Here is an 18,504-nt window from a genome sequence, read left to right as displayed (position 1 = left end):
GTAGAGAAAGAAAGTCTGAGAAATTCTTAACTAACATCAGTGGTTTGTTACGAGACTGGATTATCCGAAGCTTGACCGTGAATGTTCTCAGCAACATCATTTGTATCAGTCAACAAAGCCGAAAACAAGTCGAACAGCCATCAGCTGATGAATGGATAAATATAATGCGGTCCATCTACATGATGGAGTATTATTCGGTTGTAAGAAAGAATAACGTACCGACTCCTGCTACAGCTTGGGACCCGAAAACATGCTGGGTGGAAACGAGACACAAAAGTCACCTAGTGTGTGATTCCATGTCTGCGAAATGTCCATCGGGAGCAAACCCACAGAGACAGGAAGGAAATTCGTGGCTGCCGGGGGCCAGGAGGAGAGGGGGATGGGGAGTAACTGCCATATGGGAAAGAAATTTCTTTTTGGGGTAAGGAAAATTGCTCTGGACGGTATTAATCGATTATGTGACTAATTAAGGAAGAAGGGGAGCAAGAACACATGCACTCATTGTAGGCTCCGTGGCGGCTCACCTCTCGTCTCTCGATTTCTTTCCTCCTCTCCTCCTCTCTCTGACGCTCTAGTTCCCGCTGCTTTTCCAGCTGCTTCTCCAGCTCCAGCTGCCGCTTGCGCTCCTGCTCCTGGCGCTCCCGCTCTTTGCGCTCCTGCTCCGCGCGCTCCAGCTGCGCCAGGCGCTCCTGCTCCTTGCGCTGCTGCTCCAAGAGCGCCTGTCTCCGCTTCTCCAGCTCCAGATTGCCACGTTCGAAATTCTCACGCTTCTTATCTTCGAAGGTTACTTGCAAACGAGAAACACGAAAACGTCCAGAAGTCACGATTTGCAACATACTGTTTTCAAAGGAAAATTCAGGCACATCCGACAGGTGTAGTGCAAACGCCAACCAGAGCCCCCTGAGCCTCCCGCCCTGCCTGTGCCTCCCGGAGGAGCCCTACGACGACGCCAACAAGCTTTTGTTTTTTTGACACCAGGAAACTTTTAGAACAAATAATTCAGTAAAACTGCAGGATACAAAATCAATATACAGAAACTGGTTGCATTTCTGGACATTCATAACGAACTATCATAAGGAGAAATTAAGAAATCAATCCCACTTACAGTGGTGTCACGAAGAATACCTAGGAATAAATTTATTGTAGACGGGGAAAGACCTGCACAATGGAAACTGTAAGACGCTGATGAAAGAAACTGAAGACATGATTAAACGGAAAAGTTTTCCATAGTCAGAACTGGACTGGAAGAATTAATATTGTTAAAATATTAACTTAACCAAAGCAAGCTATAAATTCAGTGCAGTTCCTATCAGTCCAATGGCACTTTTCACAGAACTAAAATAATTCTAAAATTTATATGGAAACACAAAGGACCACAAATTGCCAAAGCAGTCTTGAGAGAAAGAAGAACAAACCTAGAGCTACCATGCTCCCTGATTTCAAACTACACTGCAAAGCTATAGCAATCAAAACAGTATTATTGGCATAAAAGCAGATACAGATCAATGGATTCCCAAGAGACAGCCCAGAAACAAGCCCATGCTTAAATGGTCAATTAATTTACAACAAACAAAGCAAGAATGAATATACAATGTGGAAAGAAAAGTCTTTGCCAATAAAGGGTGCTGACATCTACCACATGCAAAAGAATGACACTAGACCACTTTCTTCTCACACCAGATACAAAAATGAGCTCAAAACAGATTACAGATGTGAATTAACATAAAACTCCTGGAAGAAAACATAGGCAGGGAACTCACTGTGACAGTGCTCCTGGAACACTGCTTTTTGGAATGGACTCCAAAGGCAGTAACAGTGAAAGTAAAAACAAACACACAGGGTTTACATCAAACTATAAAGCTTGTGCACAGCGAAGGAAACCGTGAACAAAATGAAAAGGCAACCTTTTGAACAGAAGAAATTTGCAAATCATGTATCTGAAAGCAAGCTAATATCCAAAATAAATTTTTAAAAAACCTCATACAAGTCAACAAAAAATAATCTGATTTAAAAATAGGCAGAGGTTGGGGTGCCCGGCTGGCTCAGAGAATCACGCGATTCTTGGTCTACGGGTCATGAGTTCGAGCCCCACACTGGATGAGAGATTACTGAAATAAATTGTAAAAACAAACAAATGAGTGGGCAGAGGATCTGATCAGACAGTTTTGCCAAGAGGCCACACGGATGGCCAACAGGCATGCGAAAAGATGCTCTTACTCATCGTCAGGCAAATGCAAATCGAAACCATGATGAGATGTTATTTCACACCTGTCGGAATGACTTCACCAAAAAGATTAAGAAGTAACAAGTGATGGAGCGACTGTGGAGAAAGGGGTACCCTCCCACAGTTAGGAATGTGAACTGGTGCAGCCCCCACAGAAAAACAGTATAGAAGCCCCTCAAAAAATTAAACAAACAAACAAAAGCTACCATATGACCCACCTACCACCTATTCTACTTCTGGATATTTACCGAAGAAAATAAACCTATTAATTCGAAAAGATACCAATATAGCACTGTTTACAGCAGCCAAGAGATGGAAACAACCTGAGTGTGACTCGATGGCTGGCTGGATAAAGCAGATGTGGTACATACGTACATACCTTATTACTGAGCCATCAAAAAGAAGGAAATCTTGGCCATTTGCGACAATACAGATGGACCTTGAGGGTATTATGCTAAGTGAAGTTTAAGTCTAACAGACAAAGATATATACCCCATGATTTCACTTACGTATGGAATCTAAAAAACAAAACTCAGATATGGAAATAGAATGGAGGTTATCAAAGAAAAAGGGAGTTTGAGGGTGGGCAGAGAGGGTGAAGGCAGTCAACTGTATGGTGACAGATGGTGACACTAGACTTAACTGTAGTGATCACTTTATAGTGTGCACAATATTGAATTATGTTGTACACCTGAAACTATTACTATATACCAATTTTAGCTCAGTTTTAAAAAATCTTGAATTCTTTGCTAACATAGTCTCCCCTCCCGCACTTAGAATCTTTCTAAAACAGCCACTCTGCATCACCACCAACCTCCTTCCCTCCCTGTTACTCTACGCTTTCCCTTCGCCATCACCTTGATTGAGCAACTGACCCCCCCCACCCCTCCCTCCCCTCTCCTCTTAGTTGGTAACTGTGCTGATGCGTCTTCTATTTTAACAAAAAAGATGATTTCTGAAAGGAGAGGTAGGAGGGTGAGTATCCCGTGTTTCATAATGAAGATCTAACTGTGTACTCATCAATATGGGGGTCACATTCAGTAAATTTTTTCTAATCCATTATTCAGTTTCCTTCTTTGAGAACACCAATTATGAATTTTAGCCTTACTTCCCAGCCAATCATTTTTTTCTCTAATCCTAGCTAGCATACTGTTTACAACCATTTTATTTTCCTTCTAAAGGGGGAAAAAAAAATCCCGGGGCCCCTGGGTGACACAGTCCGTTGAGCGTCCGACTCTTGATTTCGGGTCAGGTCATGATCTCAGGGTCATGGGGTCAAGACCTGTCTCAGGCTCCATGCTCAGCGCGAGTCTCCTTGAGATTGTCTCTCTCCCTCTGCACCACTCACTGCACCCCCCCGCTCACGTATGCACCCCCGCATGCAAGCACGTTCTCTCCCTCTCAAAATAAGTAAGTAAATAAATAAAATATTAAAAAAAAAAAACCCAACCTCCATGTACCTTATGTTTTCAGCAGTGTCTATTCAATTTCGTGTTTCTCTCACATGCTTCTCCTTGGAACCAACCCCAGACAAGAGAAGTTCTCATCGCCTGCCTGTGCCGCACGCCATTCCCATTGTTCTCTATTTCAAGAACTGTCACTTCACCCATTGTCTTAAGATCTGTAGCTGTGAGCATCCCTTCTTGGCTTCTCCCCACATTCTCAAGCTTGGCCTTCACTGCTTTAGAAAGACGTTCTTCACATATTACCATCATGGATTAGAGATCAAACCGAGCAAGTGAATTCTGGTTTTCTTGTCCTTTTTGCTCCTTTAGTGACCGCAGAAGAGGCAGCATCCATCCCACCTTAAAACTGAAAACCCCCTCAAGTACAGAAAAGAATGACGTAATGATACATGCTACAGTGTGGATGGATATCAGAAAGAGGAAGAGAGAAATAGCTCTACTTCCCTCTCCCCATGTACACACACCAAGGAAAAGGGATAGGAGGACATAAAAGGCGGCCGCCATCTGCATGCCAGAAAGAGAGCCTCACCAGGAACCAAACTGGATGGCACTCGATCTCAGACTTAATGGCCTCCAGAAGTGTGAGAAATTCATTTCTGCTATTCAAGCCACCCAGACTACTGTATTTTATTATGGCAGCCCAAACTAAGCCAATGAATTGTGTATGTTTTAATGATCAATTTCCTGTTATGTGAATTTTACCTCAATTAAAAAAATACCTGAAAGTGCCTACACATATCTGGCCCTATTTCTGCGCCATAAAAGGCAAATAATACAAGGCCACTGAAAGAAGGAATGAACAAACGAAAATCTCTGCTGACATCACTTCCTGTTCAGAACTCTACATGAACGTCTACCACCACCAAGAGGAAAAGAAAATCACAAATACAAAGGATTCCTGTCCTTATTTGCCTATGAGACTTCATTCCCATTCATTCCCATTATTATCTTCCCAAAATATTATTCCGTTCCACTTGTAATGACTCTATTCATCTCCAGTCTCAAAACAACTGTGAGCTCCTCCATAGAGATCTACTAAGATCTATTAATATCTATTAAGTAAACTCTGCTATGCATCTGTAAATCTGTCCTTGGGGATTTACTGCACTTATATACTGCTTCGATGATTGTTTCTATGGATGCCCTAAATCCTCAATCATATTATAACCTTCTAGAGGGTATGGACCACGTTCTTAATATTTAAATTCTTCACTGTACTCAACACATAGCTTTTCATAAAGAACATTTTCTTTAAAGACTGTTTTTGAGAAAGAGAAAGAGAGAGAGAGAATGCAAGCAGTAGGAGGGGCAGAGGGAGAGAATCTCAAGCAAACTCCCTACTGAGAACAGGTTCAGTCCCACGACCCATGAGATCACGACCTGAGCCAAAACCCAGAGTTGGATGCTCAACCAACTGAGCCACCAAGGACATTTCCCTCTTTCCTTCAAGATTTTATTTATTTATTTAAGATGGAGAGAGAGGGGGCACAAGCAGCAGGAGGGGTGGAGAAGGAGAAGCGGACTCTGCTAATCAGGGAACCCATTGCAGGGCTTGATCCCAGGACTCCGAGATCATGACCTGAGCTGAAGGCAGATTCTTAACCCACTGAGCCACCCAGGTGCCCCCAAAGACATTTTCAGTAAGAAGTTTATCAGTGAACAAAAACTAATTTAGTTGAAAGAGGAAACTGGAAGAGCTAGTGTCCTGAGTAGGTCAATTAACCACTGAGTTTCTTCTTCTTTTTTTTTTTTTTTTTAATTTTTTTTTATTTGTTTATTTGACAGAGAGCTAGAGAGAGAGCACAAGTAAGCAGAGCGGCAGGGAGAGGGGGAGAGAGAGAAGTAGGCTCTCCGCTGAGCAGGGAGCCCAATGCGGGGCTCGATCCCAGGACCCTGGAATCATGACCCGAGCCGAAGGCAGCCGCTTAACCAACTGAGCCACTCGGGTGCCCCCCACTGAGCACTTTAAATGCAGCTACATGACACTGACAAAGTATTTAATATAAAGAGACTCCCATAATAAATTTCACTTGCTTCTTAGTATCAATTATCATTTCCTCATTAATAATTCATAGCCACCTTAGCACATTTTAATAGTGTGATAGGTTTATTATTATAAATGAGGATTTTTAAAAATAGGTTCATATTAAATTTAAAATAGCTTTCTGTCATTAAGGAGTTTCCAATTTTCTTATAACAATAGGAGAAAATAACAGTAGGCAATTTCACATGCTATTTCTATACTGCTCGTACTGAGCAAGCGCCATAAAGGTGTACCAATTTTGAGCGTTTTATAAATAACATTTAGGAAATTTTTGTTTAGTGGTAAATAATCAGATTTTAATTTAAAAGTTAGAACAAGGGAGGGCGCCTGGGTGGCTCAGTCGTTAAACGTCTGCCTTTAGCTCAGGTCATGATCCACGGTCCTGGGATCGAGCCCCCCATCAGGCTCCCTGCTCAGTGGGAAACCTGCTGCTCCCTCTCCCATTCCCCCTGCTTGTGTTCCCTCTCTCACTGTGTCTCTCAGTCAAATAAATAAATAAAATCAAAATAAATAAATAAATAAATGAACAAGGATGCATTAGCCAAGTACGTAATGTTCTTATTTTCTCTACATATATTCAAATCCAAAAGCATATCAAGAGCGTCTGCTTTCAGACTAAGGTGACCTAAAGGAACACAGCAAGAATGTCAGAAGCTAAATGTATTTTTACCTCCACTGTTGCCTCAGAGGTAGCACATCTCTAATATGACATAAAGACAGCCTTACCAGGTAATTTCTTTTCCAGTTGCTGCTGTTCATCTTCTAAAACTGGTTCCTCGGGTAACCTCTGATCCGCTGCCGCAGAGCTGATGGCAGACACACCACTGCCAGAGCGAACTCGTCTGCAATGGTGTAAAAGAAGAGAAAAATCAGAGTCACAGAAAGTGGTCCAGGTAGAACTGAGCAAATCAAGGAAAAGAACTGTTGAGGAGTATGCCACATCATGGAGTAAATTTCACTTACAGTGAGGAAAAAATAAAGATTTGGTCCTCCTCACTTACAAAGAGTTTTTAAAAAATGACTACGTGAGTATCATCAGACGCGAGAGCGCCCAGCTTGCTCAAATGTCTAGAGCCATCAGCAAAATCAGGGCAATTCCAGAGGACTGAACTGGTGAATAACCACCATGTGGTCTAGAACAGTGCCTGGGTCACAGTCAAGTGCTCACTGTGGATATCACTACCCTTTTATGGAACATAAATCCACCAAGGGAAGACATAGTATACTTTACAGTCCCTAAAACAAATCATTTAGTTTACTGGTTCGTTCCACCTTAAACCATTAACCTTCCTCTTTTAAAGCAATCTACCTTTTCGTTAATGCTTTTTCATCAGCCTCCAGTCTTGAGTCTCTTGGAGTGAGTGACGCGTGCGGCTGTCAGACTCTGCGGACAAAGTGTCCAGCTGTGGTGTCTTCCAACAGCCAGATTTCTCGGCTCACTTCATGCAAGTGCGGACAGCCATGACACCATTTCTCTTACCTTTATGGGGATCTACCCACCCAGCGCGGCATCAGGACAGAAATTCCTATTTGTCTTTCTTTCTCTGTTCTCTGTGTTTAAGATTTCATACTTGTCTTTTAAGGTTAAAGCCATGAGCCGTCGTTGTCCGGGAGGGGAGGCGTGTGTGGTGCACCAAGGCAGAGGACATGAGTCACGGCACATTCCTCCCAACTGGACTTTGGTCTACTCTCTTGACAACTCCGCTGAAGCTGTGTTTCGGACCTGGATAATTTTCTTTAATTATCTTCCTGATTGTAACTTCTACACCGCCCGTGTTTTGTTACTTAACCGAGGTGTAGAATTCACAGGCAGAATCTCCCTGCCTTAGTTTCTATGTATGGGTTAATACGGTTTCACTTTAACTGCTAAAATTTTTGGTAAACGTTGACTAGATAGATTGGTACAAAAACTGACAACTTTTTGATGTTTCACTAATAGACTATAGGTACTTTAAAGAACAGAACACACCCAAGATTAACACAGGACCTAGATAAGAACATTTTCTTGAATTCATGGATATTTCATTTCCTTGCCAGGAATAAAAATGACTAAAAGAGACACAGCCAGCAAAGCCCAGTCTGAAACTCACAGACCAGATACACAATTTCTTGTAAGAGCCAAGTGTTCCTTACCTAAAGGAAGGTGGAATGTACTCCGGAGGCAGGACAGGTGGCAGTGGTTGGCCAGACATTGCGACATCGATGAGGTGCATGGCCAAAATGAACTCTTCTGCTGTGAGTTTTCCATCTTGATCAATGTCAGAAAGATTCCTATTCAACCAAAAGATAACCATATTCCAGTTTCATGAAAATGCATGTGTGTTACTATTCACAAGTGATTGACATGTTCTGTTTCCTTATTCTGACTCTAGGCCAGTTGAGTCTCACTGGGCCTCGGTTTATAAAAATAGTACCTATTTCGTAGTACTGCTGCAAAGATAAAATGAGACCATCCTAATTGTTGGGATGGTGTCCAGCACTCAGCAAATGTTAACTGTGATTATAATTATCCTCTTCTCGAGCCTCGCCGGCCCATTTAAAATGTATCGTACTCACATCCTACGTGTCTTTAAACACTATGCTCGGCAAACTAGTGGGTCAGAGAGTAAACATCAAAGCTTCACAAGACGTGGTCTCTATTCACACTGAATTCTGCCCCTGTGGCAGGAAGGCAGCCACAGATACATAAATAAATGGGTGTAAAACTTCATTTACAAACACAGGTGCAGGCCAAGTTCTACTCCTTTAGATTAGCTGGCCAACGGCTGATCTAGACCTCCAAGGGCGGATCTTCACAGCTTTCAGCCCAGAGTCAAGATGTTTGCTGCTCCTTAGTCACAAGATTCAATGGCTACCATTCTTCATAATCAGCTTGCCCTTAGTAGCTAGTGAGAGTAAACAGATTTTTCCAGCGAATCTAAGAACAGGATTTTACTTTAATCACTTCTGGGCGCCAAAAGAGGATGTAAGACAACCAAGATGTCCGCCAGCATGCCAACCGTTCAGATATGACATTGGGAACCTGGCTTTGCTGATACCCTAAATCAAGAAATTCCTCTGAAATCTGAAATTTCCTTGAGTGGCATAAGCCAGTTTTTGTTATAAAGTATAATGGCCGTGCAGTGACATTTGCCCTTTCTAGAGTACAGTTCCGCAAGTTCTGACTGATTCCGTTGTGTATCCCGATATACAGAACAGTTCCATCACCAGGCAAACGTCTGCATTTCTTAGCCCTTTGCCTTGCGCACGGACCCTGGCAACCGATGATCTCCTTTCTGTCCCTCGAGCTTTGTATTTTCAGATGCCAGACTCCTGCCTGCTCTTCCTCATCTTCTCCTCCTTCCCGGCCCCCACTACAGCCATTCCCCAGCAAATACAATTAGAAGGCAGGTGGGAATCCACCCCCCCCCAAATTCTTGCCTAAATAATGGTTGTAAACACTTCATTAAAACATCTTTTTATTGTATAGAAAGGGAATATAATAATATTCTAGTAGAAGACTCAAGTATTTTTTCCAAAGAGGGCAGCTTATAAATGAAATACTTAAGCATTTCAATATACTCTAGTGTCATGAAACACCTAATGAACTACCAATCAACCTCCATAAATGTTAGCTCTCAAGTTTACATTTCAGAGGGTCCTAGGATTCTGGTACATACTCAGACTTAGAGAGATCTAGATGTGTCATATTAACTGGTATTTATAATATAAATATTATATATAAATATAGCTTTATAAATATATTTATATAAATATGTAACTGGTAATAATATTAACATATTATGTTTATTACCTGGTCTATTATTATTTTCTATTTCAAAGGAAGACCGCTTAATACAGAGCAGAATGGACCAGGATGGGTGAAGGGACTGATTTATGGAGCAACCGTATCAATGGGCTCTATGGCAAAATCATGAACCTCGAATCACTTAAAGTAATCAAAGCCTATTAAAATTCCTTACAAAATAGGGGCACCTGGGTGGCTCAGTCAGTTAAGCATCTCACTACTGATTTCAGCTCAGGTCATGATCTCAGGGTTGTGAGATCGAGCTGCACACTGGGCTCTGTGCTGCGTATGGAGCCCGCTTAAGATTCCCTCTCTCCCTCTGTCCCTCCCTCACCCTCCTTCCCTCCCTCTCTCTCTGAAAGAAAGAAAAAAAAGTCATTGCGAAATAGACATTTATGTGCCTTCTGATGAAAGTACACTGTAATATCCAATATAGTCTTGCAAAAAAAAAAAAAAAAAAATCAAACTTGAATCTGATGAGTGGTTCTCACGAGTGGGATGATTTTGTCCCCCAAGGGACATTTGTCAACACATGGACACATCACGGATTGTCGAAATGGGGGTGGGGGTCATGTTCCTGGCATCTAACAGGTGGAGGCCAAAGACGTTACTGAATAGCCTGCAATACAAGGGACAGCCCCCCACAACAATACAAGGGACAGCCCCCCACAACAAAAAATTATCAGGCCCAAAGGGTCCGTTGTGTTGAAGAGGAGAAAATCTGCTCTAGATCCGATTACCAATCTCCAGGAAACACAGGAATAAATGAACCCAACCACCAAAAGATAGACTAGAAGAAACTACAGGATAAACAATCTAGGTTTTTCTTTTTCGGGGGGATTAGAGAACAAGGGGGAGTTTACAGAACACTTAAAAGATGTGTCAACCAACTGATGCAAAAATACAGATTTATTTGAACAGGAATCTGATTTGAACAAGTCAACAACAAAAAATTAGGAGCCAATCTAACGAACGTGGTCAGTATGTGATTAACTTAATGATAAGAATTACCATTAAAAAGTTTTGATGGACTACTGGTATCATAGTCCTCTTGAAAAAAAATCCCTATCTCTTTTGGAAATACAAGATAAAATATCTGCAGATGAAAATGAAATATAATTACTGAGATCTGACTTAAAATAATCAGGAATGAGGAGGGGAGAACCAGGACTGGTCACAAGTTGAGACTTACTTTAAACTGTGTTATGAGTTCTAGAGAATTCATTAATCTCTCTGCTTCTGTGTCTTTCAAAATCAAAACGGGGAAAGAGTAAGAGAGGTAATAGTCACAGATGACTGGAAAATTAAGCATAATTCCTATATCCCCACCTATAAATATGGGTATTAATCTAAAGACCCATAAAACCATACCGATTTAATCTACTTCATACGAATCAAGGAACTTTTCATTCCTTACCATATTGAAGCCAGCTGAGCCTGTGGCAAACTTGATTGCATAAGAATAGTTCTTGCTTGGGGACCTAAACAGAAACCAGGGGAAAAATATAAAGATGAATCAGCAAATCTTCACTGTCCAGGAAGCCCAGTGTTGTGCACGTAAAGCACTATGCAATCTCAGGCAATCACAGTGCTTTATACAATATTTGCTAGTACCCAAGGGCTTTTTCACAAGGAAATTAAGCCCCAATGAAAAGAGGGAAAAAAAACAACGCACACCGCAAAATCCAGCATCGACTCGATAAATTCTTGTTAAATGGATATTTAATGAAAAGAGAGTATGTAAAAGATCAAAGTTTCAAAATGGAACCTGCCCTTTGATCCAGATTATCATCTCTATTTGTATCAGGCTTTTATTTACAAAGCTGAAACTTACTGTCTCTAAACTCAGCATCTTCTGCCACCATCTGCTCTCTCCACCAGGACCACTATTGGAGAAGACTGAGAGACTCTTACAGGGGGAAGGACTTAAGAGAGGACAATTCTTGTAACTGTTTCGTTACAGACTTTTTAAAAAAAAAAAAGAAAGAAAGAAAGAAAGAAAGAAAGAAAAGGGGTCTTGCTCAAGGCTGCACAAATGGCTAATATCACAATCATTTCTTAGCAATAAAAAAATGTCTGGAATTCCAACTCTGCTCTTCGAATCACCTCTCGTTTCTTAAAGTACTTGTAAATATCTTCACCTCTGGCATGAAACTGGGCTTAGATATCAGATAAAGTCTGCAGTGGGAAATTTTGAGTGTTGAAATAAACCAGGGCTGGAGGGAGACAAATATGTCTTCTATCCATCACTGACTCTCAAGTTGTGGTACCGGGATGACTGATGGACGAAGGAATGGAGAGCTGTCACAATTTGGTTGGGAAGACTGCCAAGTATAAATTTTTGCTTTTAGCTATTTCATTTTTCAAATGGTACCTCATCAAAAAAACATAAAAGTGGATGTGTTTTTGCAAAGCAAGCAGTAGCAGTTAGGGAACTCTGAGAATCACCCCTAATGTGTCAGCACAGGAAGTGCCCAAGAACTTGCCACGAGATTCGGGCAGGCAGTTTCCTCATTCATTGGACCTAGTTTTCTCATTTCAGAAGTCCTTTCCAGATTTATGAGTCTGTGTTCCATCAAATAAGGAACTATAACATGTAGCTTAAGATAGTGGTCACACATAAAAAATGCTCAATTAATGGTAGTTAGTATTATAGACAAAATTTAATCTTGATTGACATATAAAATATGGCCAGAAAAGCACACATAAACATATACATGTGTATTTTTACATGTGTACAGGTATACAGCTTAATTTTCCAAACTGAAAATGGTCAAGTAAATCATACCTAGACTATGAAACAGTAGTACCCCAGAAACCCTAACCAGCTCCCTTTCTTTTTTTTAGAGAAGGGAAGGTGCAGGGAAGAAGGGGCATGGGAGAGAGAGAATCTTAGGCAGGCTCCACGCCCAGTGTGGAGCCAGTGCAGGGCTCTATCTCACCAGCTAAACGAGCTGAGCCATGCAGGAACCCCAGCTCCAGCTCCCTTCTAATCATCCCCCCAACCAAGTGTAGCCCAACTTCTAAGAGCACTTGTTATGTCTGGCTTATTTGGTTCCACATACTGTATGTAATTGTAGGACATGAACCCTAAGTGCTGTGTGGTGTATCATTTTGTGAACACATAACAATCTATGTATCCATTCTGTTGATGGGCATTCAGATTAGTTTTCAGTTTGAGGCTATTATGAAGAGCAAACCTTCTAGGTTTTGGCACACATATGTACACATTCCTGTTGGACGAGTGTGTGTGTGCGTGTGTGTGTGTGTGTGTGTGTGCTTGCACGTGTGTTGGTGTCTGTGTACTGGGAGTCTCTGAGAAGCAATCTTCTTTAATGTGACAGCTCTAGAAGTTCTGTGGTACACTGGAATGAGGAGAGTACACTGATCATTTTGTTTAGTCGCTAATATTATACTTAGCATGCTGGAACATCAAAGTAGAATTAGCAAAACTTTGGTGAATGCTTTAACTGATACTTGTAATAATTCTCTCCGCTTCAGAACTGCATAAAAGGAAGAGAGTATTTGACCTACTACCAATAAACAATAAAAAGTATAATAATAAACGAAAAGACCTCATCCTGGGCCTGGATGGGCAGCAGGAGACTTGGATTCCAGTCCCGACGTTTCCAGCTCCCCAATGGCATATGACATTAACAAAGGTACTTTCACTCTCTCAGACTTAAGTTCCTTCCTCTCTAAGTGCGGGGAACGATCTGCAGAAGCACCGGTAGACAGCCACAGCCCACAGGCCGTATCTGATCCCCCATCTGTTTTTGTAAATGAAGTTTTCCTGCCCATTCACTGGAGCGTGATCCCTGGCTCCTTTTATACTAGAATGGCACAGCTGAGGAGCTGTGGCAGACAAAATGTAAGCCTGATACGCTTATGGTTTTGTTCTCTATAGAAGAAGTTTGTTAACTACCACACTAGAAGACCACAGCTGTCTTCTGCAACTCTAATACTTGACTCTGTACGTCTTAAGACAAGGCTGTGAAACAACAGAAGAGATGGCCAGCAAGGCCTCCGAGCCTAACAGAACAGCATAAAATGCACCCCCTAGTACGGAGAACTATCCTATGGAAGCCCACATCCAATAAGGGATATCAGTTTGGGGTACTGGCTTCTATGGAAACATTATGGAGAGAAACAGAAATCCCCAGTTCATAAGCCGTACTGTGGGCACCCAGGTTCGTGTGGGAAAGCATGCACAGGAAAGACAGAAATGATTAGAGTTAATGCTTTATCTCAAACAACACCTAACACTTGAGCCTTTGTGATTAATATATGAATAACTAAATAGCATATTCACTGTTTCAGAATGCAAGGTTAATAAAATCCCTCTTTGAGAGGCTAGCATTGAGAGGACTGTCAGAATTCCATAGCTGCATTACATTACATTATCTTGATTAAAGAACGGGCTCTATTTTTTAAAACTGTCTCTCTTAATAGTGTGTAAGAGCAAACACATCGAGTTGAGAAGGAACGAGGGGGGACCCACAACAGGTGTATCAGCTAAATGAACCCGAGTAATCAGTGGGGTCAAATGTGCCGCTGCTAGATTAGCGTCACTTCCCACAGTGGACGAGCTCATATCACAAGCTCAGAGAGTTAAGTACACAAATAAACATGAACAAAATCTGCCCATTCGGGTATATATCAAATTTTACTGTCTACCTCACATATTAAAAGTTCTAAATATTTAAGTCCTTGCATCATTATCTCTGGGATGAAGACACTGCATTTCATTCATAAAACGAAGATCCTACCAAGAAAGAGGACTGCTGCGTCAATGTCACATCAGATACTATTTTAATTAATTCACAGCAAACACCAACTATGCTTAGAATTGTTCTCAGATTCACTGACAACATAGTTTTGGGTCTGTACAAAGCACTAGTGTGAAACAGACCATATAGAATTATATTTAAACCGTACTACTGGGGGTGCCTGGGTGGCTCAGTGGGTTAAGCCTCTGCCTTTGGCTCAGGTCATGATCCCAGGGTCCTGGGATCGAGGCCCGCATTGGGCTCTCTGCTTGGCGGGGAGCCTGCTTCCCCCTCTGTCTCTGTCTGCCTGCTTATGATCTCTCTCTCTCTGTCAAATAAATAAATAAAATCTTAAAAACAAAACAAAACTGTACTACTGAATATTCCTTCAGTGCCTGTATAAGCAGGACTGGTTTCCCATGGTATGCGCAAAAATGACAGCTATGTTTTAGCAGAGTGAGCATGGCATTTAGACAATCTGTGTATAATTACAACTTGCCCCCCTTGGATATAAATATATACTTAGTTGAGAAGACTGATGAGATCCTTCTATTAGGGGTAAGGCTCAAGATTAGATCAGACCCTCCCAAATCTCACCCAACCCTGATATTTTTTAACAGATGAACTTTTCTTTTGGAAGTAAAAATTACAATTTTAAGTGACAGCACAAAAAAAAAAGATAGTAAGACTCAGAAATTTAAAATATCTTTCTCCACTTCAGGAAAATTCACTCTTCCTCCTTCCTTCTGTATTTGTTAAAGGGCAATTACAATTCGTCCCTTCTCAATGTTCAGATCAGAGGTATCTATTCTCCTTATTAAAATTACACTTTTTACAATTCTGGATTGTTTAGCAACCCTCATTAGAAACACCTCTGGATAGTATCGTAAAATCCTTTCTAGTGATATAGATAACCAAATCTTTTTTTTTTCCCTTAAATCCACAGAGTTCATATAACCTAACTCTGACCTCTTGTACAAGAAATAAGATCTAAGTAGGTAAACTGACCTCCAAGCTAGTTAGTGGCAGAGGCAGGTTCAAAACTCCCTGAACAATTACCTTCAGCCTGCAAACTGCCTTAAACACGGGCTCTTTGAGCAGACAGGTTCAAGTTCGTGTACAAAGCGGGACTTCAGAACCTGAACCAGTTTGCACTTACAGCAGTGTTTCTGCGCTAGCACTCTGATTTGCATGCTAGTGGTGTCCACTGTGCAGCAGGACCCTGGGTGTATGTTCCAATTATCAAGAAGCACCCTGCTTAAAGCCTGAGGCACTGGAGAAGAAAGTTAACTGTGGCGTTATCAGGAGACGAGAACTCAAGACAAGAAGGACAATGAAAACCCTGTTTCGGAAAAAAAGCAAATAGAGAAGGCATTTGCAGACTATCTATGGTCCAACATCTGGAAGCAATCTGCATTTGGAATCAAAATCACATTTCACTAAATTAATTCTCATTTGTAAATACCTGTTAAGTGTCCACTCATAGTTTTGTCATGACTATTGAATAACTGTCTGTATTTCAATCTGGATGACTGCGGGACAGCCCACTCTGCCACGGGAGGGACACTGTGGGGAAAGAGGATGAACAATGAGGAACATACTGACATTCCTTAACACCAGTGAACTAAGAACTTCCCTAGAAAACAGCTTTACCATTTTATTCACTTTCTAATCACTACTTCTGATTTTCTGTAATGAATATTTCTGTATTTTAAGGTTAGAAACATTTCTCTCAAAACAGATATGCTTTTTTTCCCCCCCAGAATCGAGGGTAAACACAGCAGACCAAGTGACAGTTCCAAGTTATTGATACGAGTCATAATTTAAAGGTTCTACAAAATACAGAAAAATCTCCTTGTCAATGAAGTGATACACTAGTGCCCAGGCTTTTCCAAACTTCTAGAACAGTTCTCTTTTGGCTTAAAAAGCAATGCTGATAGCAAACAGATTAACTTCCTCTAAAGGTATTCATTCCAGGCACCTGGGTGGCTCAGTGTTAAGGTTAAGATGCTGCCTTCAGCTCAGATCGTGATCTCAGGGTTCTACAATCGAGCCCCACATAGGTTTCTCTGCTCAGCAGGGAGCCTGCTTCCCCTCTCTCTCTGCCTGCCTCTCTGCCTACTTGTGATCTCTTTCTCTCTGTTAAATAAATAAAATCTTAAAAAAAAAATGAAGCTATTCATTCTTTAATATTTATAACTTTCTATTGAGCAAAATATATTAACTTCGTAATGAAGGGGAACCATTTCATTCTGGGAAGTTTCAATTCCCACAAAGGGAGAGTGAACAGAACATACCCAGGGTCATGGCAAATCAGGGGGCAGTAATGGAAGGAGCTTTGCTTTCTCGCCTGCAATCCAGGGCTGACCTTTCCCTGCTGAGCCACGGAAACAGCTACCAGCAGTCAGTGGGGTCTACACCTCCTTAGTGATCAGGTCTCAGGGTAGTTCCACACAACTATCACCTACGGCTTGCCAGAGCCTGTGTCTAAGCTGGACAATTGAAACACAACAGCTAAGCTTTCAGTAAAAGATGGCATTCCATTTCCAGGGCAGATTATAACTAATGTCCCATTTGCAATTTCCTTTGATTTCAACAAAAATATCTATTTCTCACATATAAAAGCAAAATTTTAATAAACTAAACCTCTTAGTCATCATTTATATATGTTATCTATGCACTCATATTTGTAATACACACTCCATAAAGCATAGTAAACAACTCCCGAACACTTGAAAAGTATCTAATTATATCCACTTTTTCAATTCTTACACATTTCTTTTTTTTTTTTTTTAAAGATTTTATTTGTTTATTTGACAGAGAGAGATCACAAGTAGACAGAGAGGCAGGCAGAGAGAGAGAGAGAGAGGGAAGCAGGCTCCCTGCTGAGCAGAGAGCCCGATGCGGGACTCCATCCCAGGACCCTGAGATCATGACCTGAGCTGAAGGCAGCGGCTTAACCCACTGAGCCACCCAGGCGCCCCAATTCTTACACATTTCTTAATAAAAAACACTTACCAAGATCGATTCTGCTGTGAGTAATTCCACAACACCTCTCTCATTTTAAACTAACTAATATTTTGCTGATTCCAACCCTTGCCTACTTATCAAAAGCTAATTATCTCTCCCCTGCACCCCAGAAATACAGGGTGTTGCACGCAGAAGCTGCCCCAGATTATACTTATCAAGTCCAAGTTTTCTGCTGAGACTTTCCTGAAAATTTAAATGCACTGAACACCTCACTAACAGGTAACCAAAAACTAGATGCCACATTCTAAAAATATGCTTGAAATTTAAATTATTAAAAAGGTGACTACCCAAAAAATCCCCAACACCAGTTGTCTTAATAACATTAATGTTTGCTGATACTGATTATTTATTCATTCTTGTGTCACAAATCAATTTTAAGGCAGATCTGAAAATCTCTCGTGGAAGAGACACAGAAAACCCCAAACTTCAGCACGGTAAAGGAGAGAGACTAAGAAAGAAGGAATTCAGTGTTAGGATACATCTCAGCTCTGCCTTGTGGTAACATGTAAACCATCAGTGAGGATTCTAACCTCTCAGGGGTTTTCTTCCTCATTCACAATTCTGAGACAGTATCTACTGCAGGTGGTCGTGGGGGCTGAGTGGGATTAATGAGGTGTCTGGCACACAGATGCTCAATAATGTTCTGGAATCTTAGGAGTAAAACCTTAACTGAGTGGAACACAAATGCCAGTACACCGCCATTAAATCAAGCTCCCAGAGCAAACTTCCGTGGTTAGGAAATCATGCCTTAACATCAGAAAGAACTCAGTTCAACTCCTGGCTCTGCCACTTCTGAGTTGGGCTATTTTGGGCAAATGACTAATGTCTCTGGGCTTCCTCCTTATCTACAACATAGAAGAATGGAGTCAGCTTTTAGGGAAGACAGTGAGCATTCCAAGAGCTATAATGTGCATAAATCAGCATTCGGCATGATGCTTTTCAGTGTATGCATTTCCTTTAAATCATTTTATAAAGGGTTATACATTGTTCAACTACGTTCTATACACTCTTCTCCTGAAAGTGGGAGAATGACTTGGTTTACTTAGGAAAGATTTCTAAGGAGGACTAAAACAAGAAAAGATGGAAACATCTTCATTTACGTCCCCTTTTAACTGCAATAGTTCTGAGACGGCTTACAAAGAGACTTAACTTTTCATCCTAGTGCAACAGTGTGCAAGGGGGAA

At 41.2% G+C, this 18,504-nt stretch overlaps 1 protein-coding gene across 2 annotated transcripts in view; it reads right to left on the bottom strand.

Annotated features, from left to right (window-relative positions):
* The window catches only part of LOC111155691 (intersectin 1), a 212,594-nt gene that overhangs the window by 98,015 nt on the left and 96,075 nt on the right, over positions 1 to 18,504 (bottom strand). For both annotated transcript variants that reach the window (XM_022515992.1, XM_022515993.1), the window contains exons 8-12: positions 15,756 to 15,856; positions 10,939 to 11,002; positions 7,868 to 8,005; positions 6,461 to 6,576; positions 525 to 787 (exon numbers count right to left, since the gene is read on the bottom strand). In XM_022515992.1, coding sequence (XP_022371700.1) covers positions 525 to 787; positions 6,461 to 6,576; positions 7,868 to 8,005; positions 10,939 to 11,002; positions 15,756 to 15,856 — 682 coding nt within the window. The remainder of the gene's footprint in view (positions 1 to 524; positions 788 to 6,460; positions 6,577 to 7,867; positions 8,006 to 10,938; positions 11,003 to 15,755; positions 15,857 to 18,504) is intronic.

The sequence above is a fragment of the Enhydra lutris genome, unplaced genomic scaffold (genome assembly GCF_002288905.1).
Source record: "Enhydra lutris kenyoni isolate GAN:26980312 unplaced genomic scaffold, ASM228890v2 scaffoldscaffold43, whole genome shotgun sequence".
Classification (NCBI taxonomy): domain Eukaryota; kingdom Metazoa; phylum Chordata; class Mammalia; order Carnivora; family Mustelidae; genus Enhydra; species Enhydra lutris.
Note: the sequence above shows the minus strand (reverse complement) of the source record. Positions and strands in the feature narration are given on the sequence as shown.